The 22,742-nt window shown below is 46.0% G+C and overlaps 1 protein-coding gene across 2 annotated transcripts in view; it reads right to left on the minus strand.

Annotated features, from left to right (window-relative positions):
• Ephb1 (EPH receptor B1) overlaps nt 1-22,742 on the minus strand; it is a 430,073-nt gene that overhangs the window by 263,284 nt on the left and 144,047 nt on the right. For both annotated transcript variants that reach the window (XM_028756628.1, XM_028756627.1), the window contains exon 3: nt 15,689-16,370. In XM_028756628.1, the coding sequence (XP_028612461.1) occupies nt 15,689-16,370 (682 nt within the window). The remainder of the gene's footprint in view (nt 1-15,688; nt 16,371-22,742) is intronic.

Raw genomic sequence — 22,742 nt, forward strand, 5'->3', positions numbered from 1 at the left:
CAGATGACTTTTTTGAAAGAGCAGAATACAGACAAGGAAAGCTTCTATTCCTTTGTCCTCCCACTGCCAAACCTACAGTTGGCTCCTCAGTAATAAAGAAAAGAAAAGGGCCTTTTAAAAAAAAAATTTTGAGAGTGCTGGGGACAGAGCCCAGGGTTTTGGCAAGAGCTCTGCCACTGAGCCACACCCTGGGCATTAGGAAGGTACCCCCTTCCCACAGCCAGGATGATCAAGGACTATACTTTAGACCTTTCCCTTCATCATCAAGGCCCTCCTGCTGCCTCACTCCTAAGAAGGCATGGGATGCAATGGGGAGAAAAAAAAAATAGTGTTCTTCTGTTTGTACCTGTTCATCAGATGAACTGCAGACTTGGGTATCTAGTTGCCCAGATGTCCCCATGCACCTTTAGACCACAGGACTATTAAGGCTGGGGCTCTGATATTTGCCCCAACCCAAAGAAGAAACCTAACTGCCAACACTCAACTCAGTATCCACTTCATCAGTTGTTTGTGATTAGCTTGAGGGCACATACTCAAGGCCAAGCAAGGCTCTCAGAGACAATGTAAGAAGAGATATTTTATTCCCTCCCATCCAGGTAAGACCACTGAGTCACACCCAGGAAAATCCCCTCACAGACCACAGTGAGAACCACCAAAGCCACAACACCCCCTTGTTCCCATTATCCACTTAGCGGGCAAAAGCCTGCTCTTGTAACATGATACAGAATACTGCAGTTATTATGCTTCAAGCATGTATTCACTGAATGTAAACCTTTAAAACATGTAGTAATTTCTGCGACCCCATTTCGATGTTATCTCTGAAAATACATAGGCATAGTCTCAGAGAGAGACCCAAAGATTCACATTCTGTTCAGTCGGGTAGCCTGTACGCAGGTGCACAGCAAGAATGCTCTGAAAAAAGTGCAAGGGAGATGAGAGAGAGCCAGGTAGATGAGAAGAAGAAGCTTTCCCCATCGGATCAGTGCTGTGGGAGCAAGCATGCCCACAGGTTCCGGTCCACACCAGCGCAAGGCCATGTTCAGACCACAAGTTCCTATTTCCGATTTGTATTTAAAAGGCCTCTGTTTAAGCTGGTCACACTTTTCAGTAACCAATAGAGGAAGACATGTAACCGCTTTGCTTGCATTTTTCTTTTTCTTTTTATCTTTCTTTTGGAATCACTTCAAGTGTTCGTAAAGGAAGTCCATGGAAGTATAATTTAAGAAATATTACAGAGTTGGATTTGCCTCATCTCTGTGAGACTCAGTGGCTCCTCCCACTGAACTGAAACACATTCATCAAAAACTAAAGTTAGCTGACTTGGTCCATCCAGCGGTGGAAAAAAGACAGAAATGGGATTCGTTTCTGTTTGCTTTTATGGGGAGAAACAGATCAGGAGCCTTGTCAGTTTGTAGGTGGGAAAAGTGAAGGGTAGTTTGTGAGAACCCATTAGACTTATAAAGCAGTACTTTGGGGCGAGAACTAGGGGAAGAGGAGAGAAGGACTGGCTAATTCTCACCAGCCAGGGCCTCCCCTACAGTACAGTGGCCTCCTATTCCATCCCTGCCTTCCCCGACAATCTATCCTTTTAAGAACACTGAGTTTGCTGCACAAACACACCCTGCAAGTGGTCTGCCAGCTATGCAACAGACAAATGCCCCTGACCCCCTACATAAACTCCAGAGCAGACTCCAGGGGGACAGTTTCAGGTGTCCACTTCACACGCAACTGAAAACATCTTGGGCAAAGTCATGTCACCTATGAGGAAAGCACCCACATCCCCCAAAATAGGGAACAGGAAGCAACTAAGCCCCTGCTCCAGCTTGTTTAAGCATCCCTATTTTCTCCCTGTCTCTCTTCAGTTTGCTTCTCAGATTGCCTGGGCCTCCCTCTTGATAAGTTAAGCCCTCTACCTGGCACCAGAGTGCTCCTGGGCTGGGTGAAAGCTCCCACTCTGGCTGGCTTTGCCTGCTGAGCTGCTGTCCCCCTTGGCCTTGCCTCTGTCCTGCCTACTACCTCATCTCCAAGCCCCTCTAACACCCAGAATGAGGGCTGATTAGAATTTGAGATAATTTTCCCAGGGCATTACAGCACTTTCTTTCAAGAGGCATAAGAGGGGAGGACGGGGGATAAAGCTTAAATTTCAAGGAGCAAATACTTTTAAGGGAAAATACTGAAAGGGAAAATGGTTTAATTGCTTAAGTTCTTATTAGCCACTGACAATATGGTGGGCGGGAGGTCGAGAAAGGAGCTGGGGGTGCGTTTACACAAACCTGTTTTGCCTGATGAGCTTGAGAGGCAGTAGGCCAGGCTCACATCTGATAGTTGCTGCTGGCCTTGAAACTATTATCATTGGTTGCTGTTAGTCCTTCTCTCTCTGCAAGCAGGAGGTATCGGGAACCCTCTTCCCCCCCCCCTTCCAATAGTTATTCAAAGATACATTCAGGATACATCAAGTTAGTAATCAGAGCCCTTCCCTTCTCTGCAAAATTAGTCATTCTGGCCATCTCTAGGCCTGTAGTGCTAGCCCAACTGCCTGAAGCATTGGGGAAGCATCCAGTCATGTTCCCTCTGGGGTAGGTGAGAGCAAGGCCTGTCCTCCCACTGGTTGCTACTTCCAAGGTCACACACTAGCCAGCAGCTCAACACCATGCAACATGGTTGCTCTGGGTAAACGTGGTGACCTAGCACAAATGGGGAGCCCCACCTAGAGCCAATCACGAGATAGGGCCAGTCAAGGACTGTGTGTAAAAGAATATCTTGATTTTTCCAGAGCCATTTCCCAAGCTGAATCTCTCTGGTGCCCCAGCTGCTCCCATGGGGGGGCGGGGGTGTGCAGCCAGGCCTGCCTGGGAAGATATAGTTCTGACTGCTCACTCTCCAGCAGCCAGAACAAACGTTATCAATAAAATGATACACTTAACTGTCCACCAAAGGGAGGCTATTGTTAACTGGGAGATTGTGAGACTAAAAAAGATGAGAAGACCTGGGGTGGGGGTGAGGCTGCAGAGGGGAGGGCCGGTCCACAAGAAACTGTCACTTTTGGTTTTCTCCTCTCTTATGAGAAGAAAGTAAAACAAAGCCCTCTTTGCCATTCTGAAGAAGCTTTGCTGTTTATTTTGTCAAAATATCCCTCCCCGGTCCCTTCAGGGGCCCTCCCTCCTCCTGCCCCTTTCTACACTGGCTCTAAAGAACAGACTGGTTTGCATGGGTTTGTGTGGGGGGGTCCCTTTTCCAGGCTCACATTCTCTGGCTCTAATTAGCCACTGCTTTTCTTTAATTTTTGTATGTGTGCTCAAAGACCAAGAGAATGAAAGGGGAAAGCAGAGGTCTGTGTGAAAGGGGAGAGCAGACGGCCTCTCCCTCGCCCTTCTGTGTGCCTAGGCGCCCATGTTGGCAAACAGCACACAATGCCTGTCTATAGAGCCTTTTGTGGCTTAGAAGGAGGGACCAGCATGCAGTTACAGGCAGGAAAGGAGACTGGGACAGAGGAGGGCTTAAGGAGACTTGATACTGGAAAAACAGAGGACTTAGAGACAGCCGCCTCCAACCTCTCTGAGGCCAGGAGGAGTGGGTTTAGGATATCCACAACAGCGTCCCTCACCTTCGGCAGTTGCTATCATCCTCTTGTATGGCAAACTCGACAGCTCAAGGTTTATTACACGTCAGAGGTGGGAGTACTGCTCTGCTGGGCCACTCAGTACTCACCCATAGGTTACAAGAAGGGCCACTCAGTTACCTCAGTGGTTGGGAAGCTGAGGCAGGAGGACTGAAAGCTTGAAGCCATTCTGGTCTACAGAGTAGACCATGTCTTGTGATTATAAAAAAAGAAGATCAGAGGAAATCAGCATGCATTGATAAAAACAGAGAGTGGGAATCCAGAAAGGCCAATCACCACAGATAAAACTCCAAAACAATGGCTTTCATCAGAGACACCTCTTAGGGAAGCAGGAAAGCTGGGTTGGCAGGCAGAAATGCCACAGGAGAAAGGCAGCATCAACATGCAAGACAGATCAGTGACTCCCAACAAGGTGTGTTATATACAACAGCCAGTGGCTTGGCTTCTGGTTCTGAACTTGTGGCCAAAAGATTTGAAAGAAGCAATAGAAATATGAAAAGATTTCTTATTAATCAAGGCAAATCAGGGATGGGGTTAGAGAACCTGAACATGTGAGGCAGGAAAGTAAATCGGAACAGAGTACCAGGGCACCCCCAAGATGCTTTTCAAAGTTTAAAAAAAAAAAGTAAGAAATTTAATTAATGACATTATTATGAACATGTATGTTATATACTAATTATTTTGATGAAAAAATCATTCTTGTAATATTTTCGATTGATTTTGATGACAAGCATTGATTTTCTATATTTTACTATGTTAAGGAATTGATTTTGTAAATGTAAATTCAAATCTGAATAGTTTCCCAGGGGTGGGGTTGGGGGGGGTGATAAGAACAAGGACCAGAGATAGAAAGAAGTTTATGAAAAACCAGTGAGAAGCTTTCTCTGTCCTCTCTTTGGAATCAATCTAGAAAGAAGACAGGCGAGAGATCAGAATAAAAAGAAATGGAAAGAACGCTAGCCAAATAGGTTTGGCTGTAGTTAGCAAGGGGAAAGGCAAACAGAGCCAATGATGAGCAAAAAAAGCCCCAAGTCACAGGGGCCTCCACCCTGAGAGGAGTGTGGGCATGTGTGTGACAGACCCAGAAACCAAATGCAGGCCCCCAGATTGCCTAACTCCCCAGAACAGGCACATTTTGCCAAGCTCACGATTTGGCAGAGTTCTCACAGATTCCATACAGCTTCCACCCGTCTCACTCGCACAGAGAGCAGCCTGTCATTTTCCACTTGACATGCACACGCGGCACTGACCTTATGTCCTCTGTCAGGCTGATACGTTATCGCCAGCTTCTAGGGAAAGGCTTTCATAACGGATGCGCTTGCGGCCGTTCTGCTGGGTTCGTTCTGCGTGTTTGTGCACAACGTGTCGCTGTATTGGACAACAGACAGACAAGGCCTCTGCCATCACTAGCAACTGTCTCCATCTGCCTCTGCCATCTCCGTCTCCAAAAAAATGCCTGCCTCAGGCCCTGTTCTTGGTTCTTCCACTGCTCACTGTGGCTGATATACTTTCTTAAGCATTCTCTCAATGAAGGGCCTCCTCTTCAGCCTCCACCCTGCATTTACACATTTTGCTTTGGATGTGTTTTGCTTTCACCTGACAGATGGTCATTGCCTATTAGAGCTTTCAGGACGAGGAAAAACTAAGTCGGGTATAGGTATATGGCAGTCCACTCTAAGTAGTGAATGTGGCCACTCAGTAGAGCTCTTGGTCCATGCCTGGCCCACAGGAAAGAAACATTATCTAGGAAATCCCCAGGTGCAGATCAGACTCTGGGTACCTCAGTGGATGCTTCTATCCAAAGCCAACTCCCATAACAAATTGAAAACCCTCTGGTAAGTGAATCTCAGCTCTTCTCCAGCTAGGAGGAATTTCAAGCAACAGACAGCAGTGCCTAGAGTCCTGTGCTATACATGACCTTGGGAAGCTGCTGAGCTTCTCCGTCACCCAGCATCACTACCACATGCATCCCACAGAGCAACTAAGGGTTTACGAGATGAAGTCAAAAGAGAATACGGCAATGTACCTAGCTCACTGTCCTGCGTCCACAACACAGCCATGCTTGTAGCATTTCAGCAGAGTCAACCCAGAAAAGCATGCTGCATACCAAAGTCAAAGCCACCAGAATCAAAACGGAAGGCAATACTGAAGTGGGGTTATATGCTGGCCCTCCTAAGCCAGGTGAACTAGATGGTCAGCTGGCCTTTCAAGCATATACCATTAATGCATTAACCTTTATCTTATTTTTTATTGTGTGTGAGTAACAGAGTGTGCATGCCACAGTGCATATGTGACCGTCAGGGACAACTTTCTGAAGTCTCTTTTTCTCCTTTCCCCATGGGATTAGAAGATTAAACAAAGGTCCTTCAGCAGACATTTTGTTTTGTTTTGTTTTGCTTTGTTTTTACCTGCTGAGCCCTACTGTTATTGCTGGCCCCATGCTGGAGTTTTGCCTTATTATTTTCATCTATTCTTCTTTACAACAATAATGTCTTTACTTTAAAACATAAGTGCACCTACTATTTTTTTTAAGAAAGAAGAAAAAAGGAAGGGACAATAGAAGTGAGAAGGAACGGAAGGCAGGGGAGAGGCAGGGAAGTCCATGGTACAGAAAGAGTCCACAGAGCTGGAGGAGAAAGTCCAAAAGATGCTCAAGGTAGCATTGAGCAGCATCCCAGGCCAGAACAGAATCAGGACCAGGACCTCAGCACAGTGGGAAGCCTAGAGTAGAGAACTTGTCAGAGGGGAGATGAGTGTGATTCCAAGTTACCAGGGAATTGGGAGGGGGAGGGAAGAGAGAGAGAGAAAAGGAGGGGAGGGGAGGGGAGGGGAAGGGGAGAAGAGGAGGAGGGGAGGGGGAGGAGGGAAGGAGGGGAGGGGAGGGAAGAGTGAGGGAGGAGGGGAGGGGAAGGGGGAGGGGAGGGGAGGGGAGGGAGGAGGGGAGGGGGAGGAGAGGAGGAGGGGATGGGGAGAGGAGAAGGGGAGGGGGAGAGGGAGAGGAGGAGGGGAGGGGGAGGGGAAGGGAAGAAATGGGGAGGGGAGAGGAAGGGGAGAGAAAGGGAGGTGAAGGGGGAGGACAGGGGAAGGGAAGGAGGAGGAGAGGGGAGGGGGAGGGGAAGAGAAGGGAAAGGGAATGAGGAGGGAAGAGAAAAGAAGAGAAGGGAAGGGTCAAGTTTAGAAAGGATGGGTTGGAGGTGCAGACTGAAAGTTAATTGACAAAGAGTGTGTCACCAGGGTGAGCAGAGGCTGGAAGCCTTCTGAGGTAAGTTACTATGTAAAAGGAAGTAGGGTGGAGGGGCTGAGCCAGGAGAGCCTTAGCTGGACGATCCACAGAAAAGAGTAGAAAATCCCAAACCTAGTTCAGAGACAGGAGGAGAAGGAAGGGAAAAGGTGGCCATATCAGTCTGGGTATTGGCGTTCCTGAAACTATACAAGAATGACAGAGTCCTTCAGCATCAGATACCTGCCCTTGTCCTGTTCCTTCTGCAGACATCCATTGTCCAGGAAATGCCAAAATTGTTGTGTATAAGGCATGTGTCAAATGAAAGGGACACATACAGGAAGCCATGCAGAACAAGAGGGACCATGAGGGAGCAGACTTCAGACTGTGCATCATCCAAACACATCCAATTCTGTGCTGTGTTCTAGCAGCAAGCCAGGGCCTCAGGGACTTATGGAACTTCCCAAGGTTCAACAACCTCGAATCGAGACAAATGCAAATTGACATTGGAGTGGGAGATGGCTGTTTTACCTACCAGATTGGCAAAGATAAAAATGATATTTTATTATCTTGGCAGAGGTATAGGGAACAAGAACTAAATCACTGCTGTGGGCACAAAAGAAAAAGGGTTTGGTAGAATATGCATTTTTGAGGGAACACAGTTTGGTAATATCTATCAAAATTAAAAATGTATATGCTCTGACTCAGCAACTTTAACTTCAGAGAATTTGTTGCATTCTTAGCTCCTAGAAAAGTGCTTGGCACAAAGAAAGGCCTCCATAAATATTCATTGAGCAAATTAATTAATGAATTTATCTTGCCGATGTACTCACATATTAGTTCGAAGATTAATACGCAAGGGTATCTACCCCAGTGTTGTTCAGAAATAGCAAGAGATGGGAGGAAACTAAATGCATATAAATGAAGAACCAGTAGAACAAATAAAATGCCAGGAAATGATAACAATCAGCACAAACCACCTTTAATTTTCTCTGGGAAGCAGGAAGTGAACTGGGGAGATCAGATACACCGGCCTCTGTCAAGTCCCCTGTCATAGGGTAGGGAGGTCAAGGGTTAATCTGTATTCCAAACGAACAAATCTCAGGTCTCTTCTGCAGAGAAGTGTTAGGCTTTAATAGTGAAAAAGGCTTCAGGGATGCAGCATAAAAGGAAATTTATGTATCTGGAGTGTTTTCTAGTAACATAAAACAGGTATACTAGAGAAGAAGAGATCTGAATGAAAGTTATACTCCAGGAAAGAAAAGATCAAAGGTGAATCAGGCTTGTCCTGGGGATTATGAGAGTTCTATTCCCAGAGGAAATGAGAAGGAATGGATAAGAGCTGTTAAAGTGGGAGCCCTAATCTAGCCAAGAAGGATTCCTGTCTGTATATTTCTCCAGAACACTCCACCTTTGGCCACAGATGCCCTGGCCACTGAGGCTCTGGAATTGAACCTGCTAAATCTGAGAATACAAGCATGAAAGAAAGGCCCAGCCACCACCAGCACCCAGTGAGTTTCTGAAAACAATATGCTCATGAAGATGACCCAGCCTCTTTGACTTCAAAACTTCAACAAGGAACAGGAAGGCCTGAAACCCCTAGGCCTGTGGATGACAGAAGCAGGACCTGTACCTAAAGAGGGTTTAACTAACTCAGCTAGGACCAGAAGCACACGATTATTGCTGGAAACTCTGGGTCAGTGAACTAATCCAACAGATCAGGATCAACTAGAAACCAGAAGGCTGATTTCCTGTCCATCTTCTAATGAAAGCCTCAGTACTATACTAGGTCCTGAATTTCTGTCATTCCAAGAAGCTCCAGGGGTGATCTGTAAAGACTCCAACTTCTGGAGCCAGCTTCAGGTGACCTCTTTTCCTCCCTCCCCAGCCCTGCATGCAGAGATGAGCCTGGTCCACTTGCACAGCCTTCACCAGGCTGAACAAGCACCTAGGAAGCAAAATGTTCTCTATACCTGGATGGCTTCTAGAACCCAAAGCAAACCCTGCCATGTTCTTCTGAATCAAATTACATCTCCAAAGGAACTATCTGCCCCATCACACAGCTGTTAAAAGGGGAGTGTCAATCTCTTTCGATAGCAGATTCTCTGACTGTTGTTTCAGCCAGCAAGGAGAATATACACAGGTCACCTGAAGGCCAAGAGCTGTCTCTGGGGAAAGGTCAAGCTTATTCCTTTCAATGTTCATTTCAAAGCCCTAACAGCCAAGTAGGGTTTGCTCTGGATGGCTTGACTGTGCCCTTTGGCAATGCCCTACTGCAGTTTTTCAGTTGTCTTCATCCCACTGCAATGAGAAAGATCTAGTTACATCAGGATTCAGTCAACACAGGTGTCAATAGACTAACTGAGCTCTCTGGGGCCCAGAACCGAAAGATGCAGGTAGGCTTGAATTTAGAGTGAGTTCCTTCTCAGTGACTCCCTATATAGTCAAGGAAGTTTGTGCTCAGAATCTGCAAAAGGGGACTTACCAGCTCCAGAGAGCTGTAGAACTGAACCCACCAAAGACCTGGACTTGGGCTTCCTTACCTCCAAAACTGTAGGAAGTGAGTTTCAGCCCATTATAAAGCACCACTTCTGCTGTGGCATTCTGTTATAGAAGACCCAGCAGACTAGGAAATGAGTGTGGGTGAGCTGGAGCATACTCCTTGGTGCTGGCCAGAAAGTCACATCCAGACTCTCCCCTCTTTCTCTGAAACAAAGCCTTAGGCTAGAAAGCTGAGGACACACACCGCCCCAACCTATGTGCTACTTAAACGGTTTGCAAAGGGGTCTCATGTTCTCTGGAAAAGGGGGCTGAGTCCAGACAGATGGCATCAATCAATACAAAATCCTGGGCAGATGTATGGTACAGAATTGTGTAAGGACATCAAAGAACAAAGGTCAGATGAAAAGGCTCAATATTCCTGAACACACATATTCTTGAGAATGGCTAACTTCAGCCTCGTCTAGTCTCAGAACCAGAGGCAAATGGTAGCATCTCAAGACCTAAGTCTGAATTGGCTAGTCCTCTCTAAGGACAATTCCTACCCATCCACTCATTCACTCACTACCAGACCTCATAGGTTTTCATGAGCAAACAGCAGTGCAGTCAAAGGCCACCTTCAGGTCCCTGCTGGCCTCTCAGCCCAGAGATATATCCACTACTTACATCATAATGCATATTTAAAGTCACAGACGTCCAGCCTTCAAGCAAAGTACAGATCTTTTCCTAGACTGCTCTCCAGCCTGAAGTGTGTTATCATTCAGTGGTGTGGGACCACCCTGAGACAGTCATGACTGGTTGGTCAACAACAGTGGGGCGTGGGGTTTTCTCAAGGCAGAAGTGTAGAACCTAAGGGGATCTGGAACCTGCCATCAGCATCCTGTGCTGCTTTGGGAGCCCAACATTTGGAGGCTGTGTGGCAAAGAGGCATCCTTCCAGCCCCACTTACTGCTGTTCAGAGTGTCATAGCCCATTATATCCAGCCAATTACTTATGCCTCCTCTCTGGAGAGCACTGGGCAGGGCCACTGCAGGAAGCAGAGGAGACCCCGGGTGGTTTTTCAATGAAGTTGCCTATTGAGAAATCTTATTATGAAGCTCATCTTACAGGGCTGTGGTGTTAATGACCTTGGCCTCCCTTGGCCCTGAGAATAGCTGGTCTCCCTGGGGCTTAAAGAAAGGCCATCTGGGCTGTGGACTTCCTCTCACCAGCTGACTGCTGCCAGGCCAGGGGGAGTGGAAATGCTCCTCGGGGGGCCTTGAATCCAGTGGCCTTGGATGTGGCTGTCAGCATCCTGGCCTGTCTCATGCGCACATACATGGGGACACATATGCACCTGAACATGCTCCCCGGGGCCAGCCTTCTGCAGTACCTCAGCAGGAACTGGCAGAAAGCCCAGAGCTGAGGCCAACGACCCTAAGTGGGAGGGGAATAGGCCCTAGAAACCACTTTAGAACTAAATTAGACACATTTTTCTCCACCTTCAAATCCTGCAGATTTTTTTTTTCTCATCTCAACTCCCCTAGGTTTATAAAGTGGCGCATCTTAGCTGTGCAGGTTGACAAAGGCATCAGAACTGTTGAAAGGTTCAAAGTGTCCCTTGAGTCAAAAAAAAAAAAATCCTCATTTGTTTCATGAGGTGGGGGTAGAGATGCAACCACCCTAGGAAAGGAGACCCTTTGGGAGATGTCAGGCAAGTGTCAGCACAGGTCGGGATGCCAACTCCAAGGTACAGCTTCCACAGGGAGGTGGGGAGCCAGAGAGGCATGGAACAGAGAATTGCTCTGTTCTCCGGGACATGCAAAAGCCTATTAGCATCCATGGTGATGGTTGGACTTGAGAGTTCCCTGCAAAAGCTACAAGGCTTCGCAGGTACTCAGCCTCAAGACTAGTTTCAAGCCTGAGAAAGGAATGGGATTTCTAAAGGTGTGACCCCGTCTGCTGCCAGGAACAGTGCCAGCCACTCCCTAGAATTCTTGGGGATTCTGGTACCAAGTAGCCCTCTACAGAAATGCATATTCTTTTCTCTAACTTCTGGGCAGTCAGCTTCCTGACCTCCCTCATCTACTCAGAACTCCTCTGGGGCTTCTGATCAGCTAGAACACTGCGTCAATTAGCCTCTGGCCTGTAGCCGCATCTACTAAGGTTAGACTCCTCTGAGAACCATGGCTCACTACCTTTGGCCATAGGTCAAGGCACCTGGGACAGACAGGGCCGTGTGCAAAAAGAAATGATAGACAGGGCTGTGTATCTTATTTATTGAGCCACACTCCACCACCACCACCTAATGCCGTGACTGAAAAAAAGCTCACAAGGCAGATCCTTCTGGAAGCTCTAGGGAATGTTGCAAAGTCAATCCTTCAGAGACTTCTCTAGGGTGGAACATAGCCCCAAACCATGGACACCCAGAAGATATGTCACAGCCTGATGCTTTGACAGAAAAATAAGTCTGCTCCTACTAGGCCTTTAAGAACGATTATCAGTACCAGCCCTGTGCTGGTTAGGTTTTGCCAACTTGATACAAACCTGGTCACATTTGAGAAGGCAGAATCTCAATTGAGGAACTTCCTCAATCAGACTAGCCTGTAGGCAAGTCTGCAGGGGCATTTTCTTGACTAATGATTGGCGTGGGAGGTCCCAGCACACTGGGGGATGAGCAGCCCCTGAACAGGTAGGGGACTTAAGAATACAGGGTGAGTAAGTCATAGGGAGAAAGCCAGTAAGCAGAGTTCCACCATGGCTTCTGCTTTTGGTTTTTGGTTTAAGCTCCTACCTTGACTTCTCTTGGTGATGGACTATAATTGGGACTGAGATACAAGTTGACTTTGGTCATGGTGTTCTATCACATCATCAGCAACCCTAACTAAGACACAGCCCTACCATTTTTCCCCTCAGGCTAACATTAGCCAATATAGCATTTTAAGGGCTTGCTCCACACAAGTTCATGACCTACCTGGCACAGGAAAAGCAAGTCTGCATGAGGTCCATACAGAGACTCGCTTCACCACCAAGTTTACCAGGAGGAATGTGGCACAACGAGAGAAAGCTATGCTTTCTTGTCAAATCCCTAAGCTATGAGCACATGACCTAAAGTTGAAACAGACAAGCCATCTTCCAAGTAATTAATTTCTATTGACTGACACATGATGAAGTCAGAATCGATGAGGGGGATCAACATGCCCGTGCATTTCGGCATGATAGGCTTAGTCTGTGTGTGTCTGTACAGAAAGGATGAGTCAGAGGCAGGCCTTCAGCCACAGAACCCTCTAGAACTGTGGTTCTCAACCTTCCTAATCTGAGACTCTTTAATATAGTACCTCATGTTGTGGTGACCTCCCCCCAGCCATAAAATTATTTTTGTTGCTACTTCATAACTATAATTTTGCTACTATTATGAATAGCAGTGTAAATATGTTTTCCCAAGGTCTGAGGTGACCCCAGTGAAAGGGTCGTTTGACTCTCAGGTTGAGAACCACTGCACTAGAAAGCATGTGAGTCATATGCTAACATACAAGTTCTACCACCCCACCTCTGTCTGCTGTCCCCATTGCCCTGGTTTCATATTCACCCTGTCCACAACAGGAACAGCTCCAGGCCAGGACTGCTCTTGGCTGGTTGGCCTACCTAACTGGTTGCCAGGTGCCTCTGCATAATGCAGTAACTGGTCACCAAGAATTTGACAGATTCATAGCTTTAGCAGATAGAAAATGAAAGCAAGACAATAGGGTTCCTCGCCCATCATTTTTTTTAAAAAGTGGGGGAGGGAAGTAACCAGAAAGCAAAAAGGGATACTGTTTCTACAGCCACTGTATAGATTCTATACATTCAAATATGCAAATATGAGGGGCTGGTACATGGTGAGAACCACATCGTTATCAGACTCCCCTCCACCTCCCAGTGAGATTCAAGCAACAAGAATTCCCAGGCTGTGTCAGGACAGAGAAGCTGTTAGGCCTTCGCTGCTTTTCACTTTCAGCCTTTACTGTTCACCATTCCCTCCATTCTGTTCGAGTGAGTACTGGGAGTTTGAGGTTGGCAACCTTAGAATTGATATGAAGGACCCCAGTGTCTACCTGGCAACATAGCATTCTCACATAAGGTGGCTGGAGACCTCCCCTTAAAAACACAGAACAGGGACCAACCTCAAGTCTCTACACACACTTCCTATCCCAAGGGTGCAGCATCCTTCCAAAATCTCCATCTACACAGGGGTTGGGTCCCCTCATTTCCCAGGCAGCCCTCTGTGAATCCGGGACAGAGAGACTGGCTCAGCCCTCAGAGTTCTGATACCAGCAATTGAGGGGATGCAAATTTCGAGCTCCTGAGGCGCGTGAAGGGTTTCTCTTGGTCTCCAAGAATTAGCCAGGCTGTGGAGCCTATGCTACTATCCAACTGATCACTTTACACTCTCAGGATGTCGCCACAATGTAGCCTGTGCAGTGAGCCCTCTCCCTGTCCCTTTCCTCCATCCTCCAATGAGTTTACAATAAGTGGTTACATGTAAAATCTAGCCGTGTTCACAACACTCAGAGATTAGTAACATTCACTGAAGCCCACTAGGGCGGTTTGGGCCAGGCAGGAAGAATGAAAAGAAGTGGCTTGCATTTACATATTTGTCCCCATGGGCCCTCGCAGAACAACCATGAGAGGTGACTGACAAGCAGTGTGGACAGTAGAGCCCCCCAAAAGAGTAACGTTCCAATTAGTCCAAAGAAATGAGAGCCTGTTTCCCAGAGTCCCAATTAAATCAGAACCAATCAATGCTTGCTCCCTCCCATCCTTGCCATTCTGCTCAGGAAATAATGAGAAAAATGAGAGGGGCCCAGCCAGCAACTTTGGCGTGGCAGCCCTTTGAAGCCAGAGAAATGCACTCAGCATGGTTTGTGAGCAAGCCCAGTTGCTGCTGCACCTGTGCCTTTAAGACAGCCTGGTGTCTTGGTTGCCACTCAGATCCTGAGGAATGCCAAAGAGGGTGCCCCTGCCCCACCCCCAACCTGTGGGACACAGAGGAGCTCTGTGGGACCAGACCCCGCTGGTCCTAAAACTGTCTGCGTTGATTCATCACTGGATCTGGCGTGCTCTCCCCTCTGTTTCCACGCCATCCATCATGGGTCCCAGAACCAAGAAATCCAATAAAGACACAAAGGCATAGCTCTGTGTTCCCAGCAGGCCCCAGAAAGGCTGTGTGAAGGCCCCAGCCCAGGCAATTAGCTGAATCCATGGGATCGCGTGTTGATAGGCTTTCAAAATCCTTTGCCAGGCATTTCACAGGCAGGTGTTTGGGGAAGGAAGGAAGGAAACAGACAGGGGCTGGCCCGTGCTCCAGCCAGTGCCAGGGGACAACCCAGAAAGGAGGGCGCTTTCAGGAGACTTATGATAGAAAAGGAGCTCATTTTTTTCTCCCAAAGTACAAAAGAGAGGGGGCAATCCTTGAGTTGTGATACAATAAAAATCATTTCCAAACATTCTTTAAACAATCCAAACTTCTGAAGGCCTTAAGCAAGATTTAATAATGGAACTCACCTTTGCTTCCGGATCAGCCTATATTGAGCTCCAATATAGGCTTAGATAAGACAGGAATATCAGGCTTCTAGAGCCTTCCATTCATTCCCAGACCAAACTGGAGCCAGTTCAGCATATTTGCTACCACATATGGAACAAAGGAAATGTAGTGTTCAGGAGATCTACTGTGAACGTATGAAACCTTAAGCCTGCAATCTGCAAAGTTTGCATCTGTTTGTTTCAGTTAGAAACAAAGGTTCCTCCGCACATGGAACTTTCCCATCCCTGTCCCAGTGGCTTCATCTCCTTCCAGGGCCTGGCGTTGAGCCCCTGGAGAAAGACAGCCAACCCAGAGGGCTTTGAGTTAATGAGCTACATGGCTTCAGTACCAAGTTCAAGGCTGTGGAAGCTGGACTGAAATGAACTAAAATATTTTCCAAATTCAGTCACTTCTCAATTACCCTTGAGTGAACTGTCCATGACAACCCAAATACTCCATGCCCCCCCCCAGAGCTTGAGGCTGATGAAAGATGATTGTGTGTGTGTGTGTGTGTGTGTGTGTATGTAAGAGAGAGAATGTGTTCCCAAAGTAAATATAAACAAGGGATTATTGAATAATTTTGTCACTGTTCAGAATTTTTCCCGTCCCTTTCTCCACACATGCACATAGACAATTGGTCATAATTGGAAAATCATCAGGCATAGAGGAAAGAGGTTCTTCTGAGATTTATAATAAGCCAATAGACTCTCTCTTTTCCTGAGTGACCCAGAACTAGAAGTAGAAATGTTATGAACTTGGCTCGCCCCCAGTGGGATAGACGCAGACACTCAAGGAGCCCTGGGCTTACCCTTGCAGGCCACGCTGTTCTCAGGCTCATAGCCAGGCTTACAGGTGCAGCGCCCAATGGGCACCATCCACTCTCCATCCCCGTTGCAGTAGAGTTTTATGGGCACATCCACTTCTTCTGCATTAGGGATGCATGTGCCCCGAGCAATCACCAGAGATGTGCTCTCTGCTCCTGTCATGGTTTCTGGGAACACTGCAAAATTTTGCACGATGCTGGGACACTTTTTGAAGAAGACACGAACAGAAAGGAGAGACATACAGGCTCCATAATCCTGGAAAGCGAGGTAAAAGCCGTTCCTAGTAAGAGGCCCAAAGCTCCTGACTTCTGTGTTGACCTTCATCAACCTTCCCCCAAAATCCACCTGGGAGAAGCTCTCATCTGCAGCAATAGTGTCAACTTTGAGGTAGGGGGCTTCAGACCAGAAGGCTGACTTCTTGGTGGCAATGACAGAGTCAGTCTCATAGTAGTACAAGTTGAAGGTCTCTTTGCAGGAGCCTGGGACATTTGGAAGGCTGCTGCAGTCCCTCACAGTGAAACGCATCTCTGTATAGATGCGATGGGCGCCCCGTCTGTTGATAAAGGTGGTGAGCAGCCAGTTGTTCTGGTTGGGTTCGAAGACGTTGCACACTTGGTAAGTTCGGATGGTGTTCAGGTTTTCATCGTAGCCACTGACTTCTTCCCACTGTCCCATTAGGCCACAGGGACACACATGCAAAAAAAGGAGAGAACGATAAGACAATAGTCAGTACAGAAGAGAATCCTAGCACCTCGGAGGCTTTAAGAGCTCACCAGTCCCACTGCATCCACTTAACAAATGAGCTCATATAACCATGTCTGTACTTCAAAGACCTCCTGATATTCAGAGTCACAGTTCTCTACCATCCACCAAATACAACATATTTTAATTACAGAAATCATTCCCTTATCGAACTTGGAAATCTCATGCTGTGGCTATCCTTCCTTCATTGTGCCTCATTGACAGCAGACACCATATTCTTCACTGCCAACAGTGAATGAAATAGAGATCCAGTTATAAGAAGACTCTACAGCAGATATCTCCATCTGTGAGCCTAGTATCTTTATTGGGGCAAAACTCATTTATATACTTCTGTAAAGCACATGAAGATAAATGCTTATTTTGTTTTGTTTGTTTGGGTTTTTTTTTTTTTTGCTTGTTTCTCAATAAACAGATTCTCTGAACCTTTTGTTTTTAGAACCGAAATCTCTTTGAAAGAGCTAGACTGTAAACTGTATGGAGACTGCTAAGAGATAATACTCTTGATGAAGTTAGTTCAGCTCAGTATTGTGGAAAATTCAAGCTGAGATGTGATGCAGGAGCAATGTTGGAAGCAATGTTACTTAGAGAGGAAGGGCCATTGCTTACTCTGGGAGAGGTGAGCATGGTTCATACTGGAAAAGAGAATTCATATTTCAGAACCTTTGTGCGTCAGAGGAAGAGTAGAGAACAGCAGTTTACTTCACACCCTTCATGAGTCCCACAGCTCAGTTCAGTTATCTCCAGTTCTTGGCTCATAAGACATCATGCAATTCCCCCATGTACATGGTCATAGGAGAAGGTGCATGGGGAGGATCGTGCTTTGAAAAGCCTACAACTTCTAGAAGGCAATTTTTGCAACAAGGAAGTTGATAAATGAAAGAGTCTTTTCCCCTCTGGGCTACAAAAGAAGACACATGGTGTCAAGAGTGAAGGGGACAAAAAAGAGTACATCTAGAAAGCTGACCTATACATCCAGGCTTTCTGGGCTCTCTTAGCCCTCCTCTAGAGTGCCAATTCCTGCCCCAGCCAGAGTCTCTGGCGAGTTCCTTCCAGAAACCATTGAGGACCAAAGGTCCATCTTGATTTGCTACCCAGATAAAGGCTCAATCCTTCCAAAAGGAAACCAGCACTCCATCTGTTACTTGATTACACCACCCCTCTCTTTTCTTCTCTCTCCCCATCTCTCCTGCTCAGTGCTTAGACTGATCTTGAACTTGCTATGTAGCTACTCTTGCTGCTACCTCCCCAAAGGTATCACAGGACCTACCACCAAGGTAGATGTAGTGCTGGAGGTCCAACTCTGGCCCTTTCTGCATGCTAGGCAAGCACTTGGCTAACTGAGCCACATCCCCAACTTGTTGCACTCACTCTTACGGCCTCCAGCATCTCTTCTTGCTCAACTTGTAATGCCAAGACTTTAACATTGCCAAAGTTAAAAGTGCAAGTGGCTTCCACCTCCAAGCTCCGTCCATATGCTGTGCATTTGATCTAGGATGCCTTTCTGGTCTTTGCTGGAATAAGTACAACTCTGAAAAACCTCACAGCTTCCAGCTAATGCTGCCCAAACTGGACAGCATGCCCCATCCTGGCACTTGTTCTACCCTTTCTCCATCTGTACAAATTCGACACACTGACACTGAAGCATCCCACACCACCAGTGGTTGGTGGGCCCCTAAAGAGCAATAGCATGTAAGAGACACTTAGCATCTGGACATAGCATCAGAACAGATATTGTGCACACATGAAAATATATGACTGTTCTCATGTCCAGTGTCAGGGCCACCTGCAGACCAAAGCTCTGCCCCGTAGCTCATGTGCAGTATAAATCCACACTGTCAAACCTCACCTGGGCTTTGCTTAATTTCTTATTGATCTCTGGGTGTAGAGGAGCCATCATTTTTTTTTTCTTCTTCTTCCTCTTAAAGACTGTGTTATGTTCTATTTAAATGTGTTTGTGGAAGTTTGGTTCTGCTTGACTGGGTTTTGGAAACCAGAAAACAAATAGATGAGGGAGAAGTTGCTGACAGCATTTCAGATGGCTTTCAGGCCTCCCTCCCTTCCCAGTGCCCTTCTGAAACATTTCCCCTGCTGCCCTGACAAGACTTTGGAAGAAAGGGTGGCTTTCTTTTAGTGTTCTGCAATTGGTTAAACCCAGCAGGTCTCCCTGGTCTCCCAGGTCTCTTGTTCTAGCAAGATCCATTGTTCTAGTAGAGTCTCCACATAAATGCTGGGCCCTGTGGTTGAGACCCAGGTGAAGCACATGACCCCATTCAGAGCAGAGATCTGCTCACATCCAGGGCCTGTGGCCACCCAACACTAACACAGCCCTGACTGGGAAAGGAAGTCCAACCAACCAGGCTCACCTGAGCACCAAGGCCATTACCACTGAACGTCCTGTAATAAACAGAATGGGGATTTCACTCAGCAAAGCTGAGATATTGAGAACATTCATCTTCGCCAATGACACTGATTAGCATTGTAAGGCCCAACAGAGGTAATCGTTTCAGACATTAACCTCTCTGGGCCTCAGTTTTCTCATCTGTAAAATGAGGAATCATACTGGGTGACCTCAAATTGTAAAATTCTACAGATCTAATTGATTCCGTGACAGCTCCCAAGGGAGCAATCAAATCAAATTAGAGAGGATAGAGCTGTATATTCAAAAGGAAAGAGTAGAAAGAAATGGAGAGAAAGGAAAATAGCTCCCTGTGGTTTGAGGGGAAAGGAGACTACAACTACAGAGCCAGGCATTCATTTCCATTCTTCTCCTGTCAGCTGCTGCTGGGGAGGGGAACGGAAGCGAGAAGTCAGGGCTGGAGGAGAGACAAATGCCTTGGAGGGTAAGTAGCAATTATGATGGGGAGGGCCTGAAAGAAAGAGACGATTTTGGTTCATGGAGACAGACTAGGATGAGCTGGCATTCCCAGCAGGGAGGGACAAACATTGTTATTTGTTGATGATACATGGTATCAGTCTCGTAGCTTTATTGCAAAACCTTCCTCATTCATCAGTGGAAAATGTTTCTAAACGCCAGCTTTATGCCACGCATTCCATTAGCCACCGGGGATACAGCAGTGCAAAGCTTAGGACCGATAAACAGGAACAGGAATTAGTGCATTATCCAAATAACTAAGTACAATTGTGCTAATTAATGGGAGGTTATGAGGCGCCAAGAAAGGGGATGTATGTGAACACGGGAAAGTCTCCCAAAAGGGTCTCCGAGAGGATGGAGAGGCGTTGGCCTGGAGAAGGGTGTATATCCTAGGGACGGAAATGGGCAGGGTATCTGTGCCCAAGGGCACACTAACACAAAAGCTCTGAGGTGGGAAAAGGCAAGCTGCTGTCATCCAGGGATGAAGTTCATGGAAACAATAAGAATGGTACAGATAAAATGAAGGGAACCAGGACAGGATGGGAAGTTTGGGTTTCAACCTGACTATAGAAAGCATAGATGAGCTCTAGAGAGGAATCACAGGGGACCCAGGTTCAGTGTTTACAAGCTATCTCCAAGTAGGAGATAGGCTGGAGGGAGGCTTAAGCGCATGGGAGGAACAACTGGAGATCACTGACATCCAGGTATGAAAGAAGGTGGGATCAAGGGAGGAGACCTCCAGACACAGGAAAGATATTTTGGGGAGACTCTTGCTGACAGTGATTAGACCAGACCCAAGGGTCCATGTGTCCATGAACATCTTTTCACACTATTTTTAAGAATCTCGGATCTTTAGAAATGCTGGTTTCCCTTTGTCTTCCCTTTTAAAAGCCTGAGGTTTCTATGGCTCTTGGATAGTCTGCCTGAAGAGATACTCAATTTCCTTTTCAGGACCAGTTTTTCTTACCATGAGCCTGTATTACCCAAGGACAGACTTACAAAGCATCCCTATCCCATGGCTACTCCCCAGCCTCTACTTTTGAGCCCCTCCTGTGTTTTTCCCTGTTTTTCTCTCCTCCCGCTAAACAGCAGCAAAGTACCATGATTGTCTTACCAGACTGGCATTAAAGAGATACAGTGCCAAGTCTTGGTTAGGAAGTGGCTCAGAAGATACCAGGAAGTGGAAACTGACAGACAACATCTTATTTAATTTGATGAAGTTGCTTCTCTCAACACTAACAATGTTAACCTAAACTCAAATCAGTGGAGAGCAGATGAATCAATTTTTTTTTCAAACTTTCGAATAACTAAGTAACCATTTGGAAAAAAAACAAGCTCACCCATCCTCCATCCATTACTCCAGAATAAAATTCCCAGTAAATCAGAATTAAAGTTTAAAAGAAAAACTATAAAAGTACAAAAAAGAACACAGGGACAACTTCTCTACACTAATCATGACATAAAATTCATGAGACCAGATAAATTCAATTTTCTCACTTTTTAAATTGTCTCACTTGGTTAAATAGGCAAGATGGAAACCATTATATGCAAATAGAAAAGAAATAGAGAAAACTTGATGAAAAAGCCCCTCAAAACTAATGATAGGATGTCATAGTAACACATTAATTCCCCTAATATATGGAAAACTTAGATATCAGTTAAAAACTAGACATACAGACAAAGAATATCAACCAACAGCTCACTGAGATGCAGAGAAACCCCTCAGTCATATGACAGGAGCCTGTCAGTCAATATTACAAAAATGTCTAGGTCATATACTGACCCTTTTGTTGGTGGTGGTTAAAGAATAAAAGTGTGAAGTACATTTGCAACGATATTGGAGCCAAAAATTGGAGATAAAATTATGATCCTCAAGCAAGAGAGACTGTTCAACAGTTAAGAGCCCTTACTACTCTGGCAGAAAACCAGGACTCGATTCTCAGAACCAACATGGCCGCTCACAAACCATAACTCTGGTTCTAGGAAATCTGATACCCTCTTCTAGCCTCCCTGTGCACTGGCACACACATGGTGCACATACAAATATGCAGGCAAGCACATTAACTAAAAAATAAATCTTTAAGAAAAGATTTTTGAAATACAGCTGGATGGAGAGTAAATTGGTATTATTTCAAAGAAAGTCTTGCTTTTCCTTATCAGCAATCGCAACCATTCAAGCCTTAGACTTGGCAATTCTACTTAGAGGGCCACTCCTAGATAAGTTTTTCACATATAAAATCAGACATGGTGTGTGGGGCGGGGGAGAGGCTGGAGAGATGGCTCAGTGGTTAAGAGTATTGATGGCTCTTTCAGAGGACCTGAGTTCAATCCCCAGCAACCACATGGTGGCTCACAACCATTTGTAATGGGATTTGATGCCCTCTTCTGGTGTGCATGAAGACATCTACAGTGTACTCATTCATAGACATTAAATAAATACTTTTCTAAAAAAAAATCAGAAATGTACATAGCTAGTCATTTAGGCTATCATTACCTTTAGAGATAGCCATGCCTCTGAGGATCACGCTTAGTAAGCCTTCCCGGATCTTCTGACAGGGACCTCAGGGATCTTAGCACAGCTTTGACAGCATGAAGAGCCATTCCTCAAGATCAAATTTCTCACTAACCATTATTAGAAATTCTATTTGTGGAGCATGCTTTCTATTTCACTGCATGTCAACCTCTTTATACCCACCCCTCTTCTTGGATCTCTCAACTTAATTCTTTAAGGTGACCAAAGACCTTTCCTAATATCCATCAAGTGGCAAATGCATAAACAAAGGATGATGTTTCCATACAATGGAACATAATTTGGAACAAAAGTAGAGTTAAGAACTGATACATATTAGAACAGGGGTAAATCCCAAAACATTCTGTCAAGAGAAGGCAGATATGTGCCTCCAAAGGCCATATTGTTTAGTATAGACTGTATACATGATATAGTCAGAAGAGCCGAGTAAACAAACAAACAAACAGAAAAGTATTTTTGCCTGGGTCTGGGGAGTCAACTGGGGGATAACTGCAAATGAGCATTCAGAGTCTTCTCCTCTGGGTTGATGAGAATGTTCTGAGATGGGACTATGATGACCAAAAATCTTAGTAATTTAATTATATGCCTCACATGAGTACTTCTATAGGATATAAGTAAATACATCCCTACTGCTAAAAACAAACTTCATTCTCTCATGCAACTGACACCTTAACTCCTCAACAACGTGGACATGGTCTGTGATTCACAAATACCACACTCATAGCAGCCCACATTTCTGTTCACTCCACACCCAGAATGTCTTACCACTCCGTCATCCTTCCGTAGTTTAGCTTGTTAATGGATTACCACCCTGTATGTAATCATGTAATTTCTCTCTCTCTCTCTCTCTCTCTCTCTCTCTCTCTCTCTCTCT

Source organism: Grammomys surdaster, unplaced genomic scaffold (genome assembly GCF_004785775.1).
Source record: "Grammomys surdaster isolate TR1022 unplaced genomic scaffold, NIH_TR_1.0 126131, whole genome shotgun sequence".
Taxonomy (NCBI): domain Eukaryota; kingdom Metazoa; phylum Chordata; class Mammalia; order Rodentia; family Muridae; genus Grammomys; species Grammomys surdaster.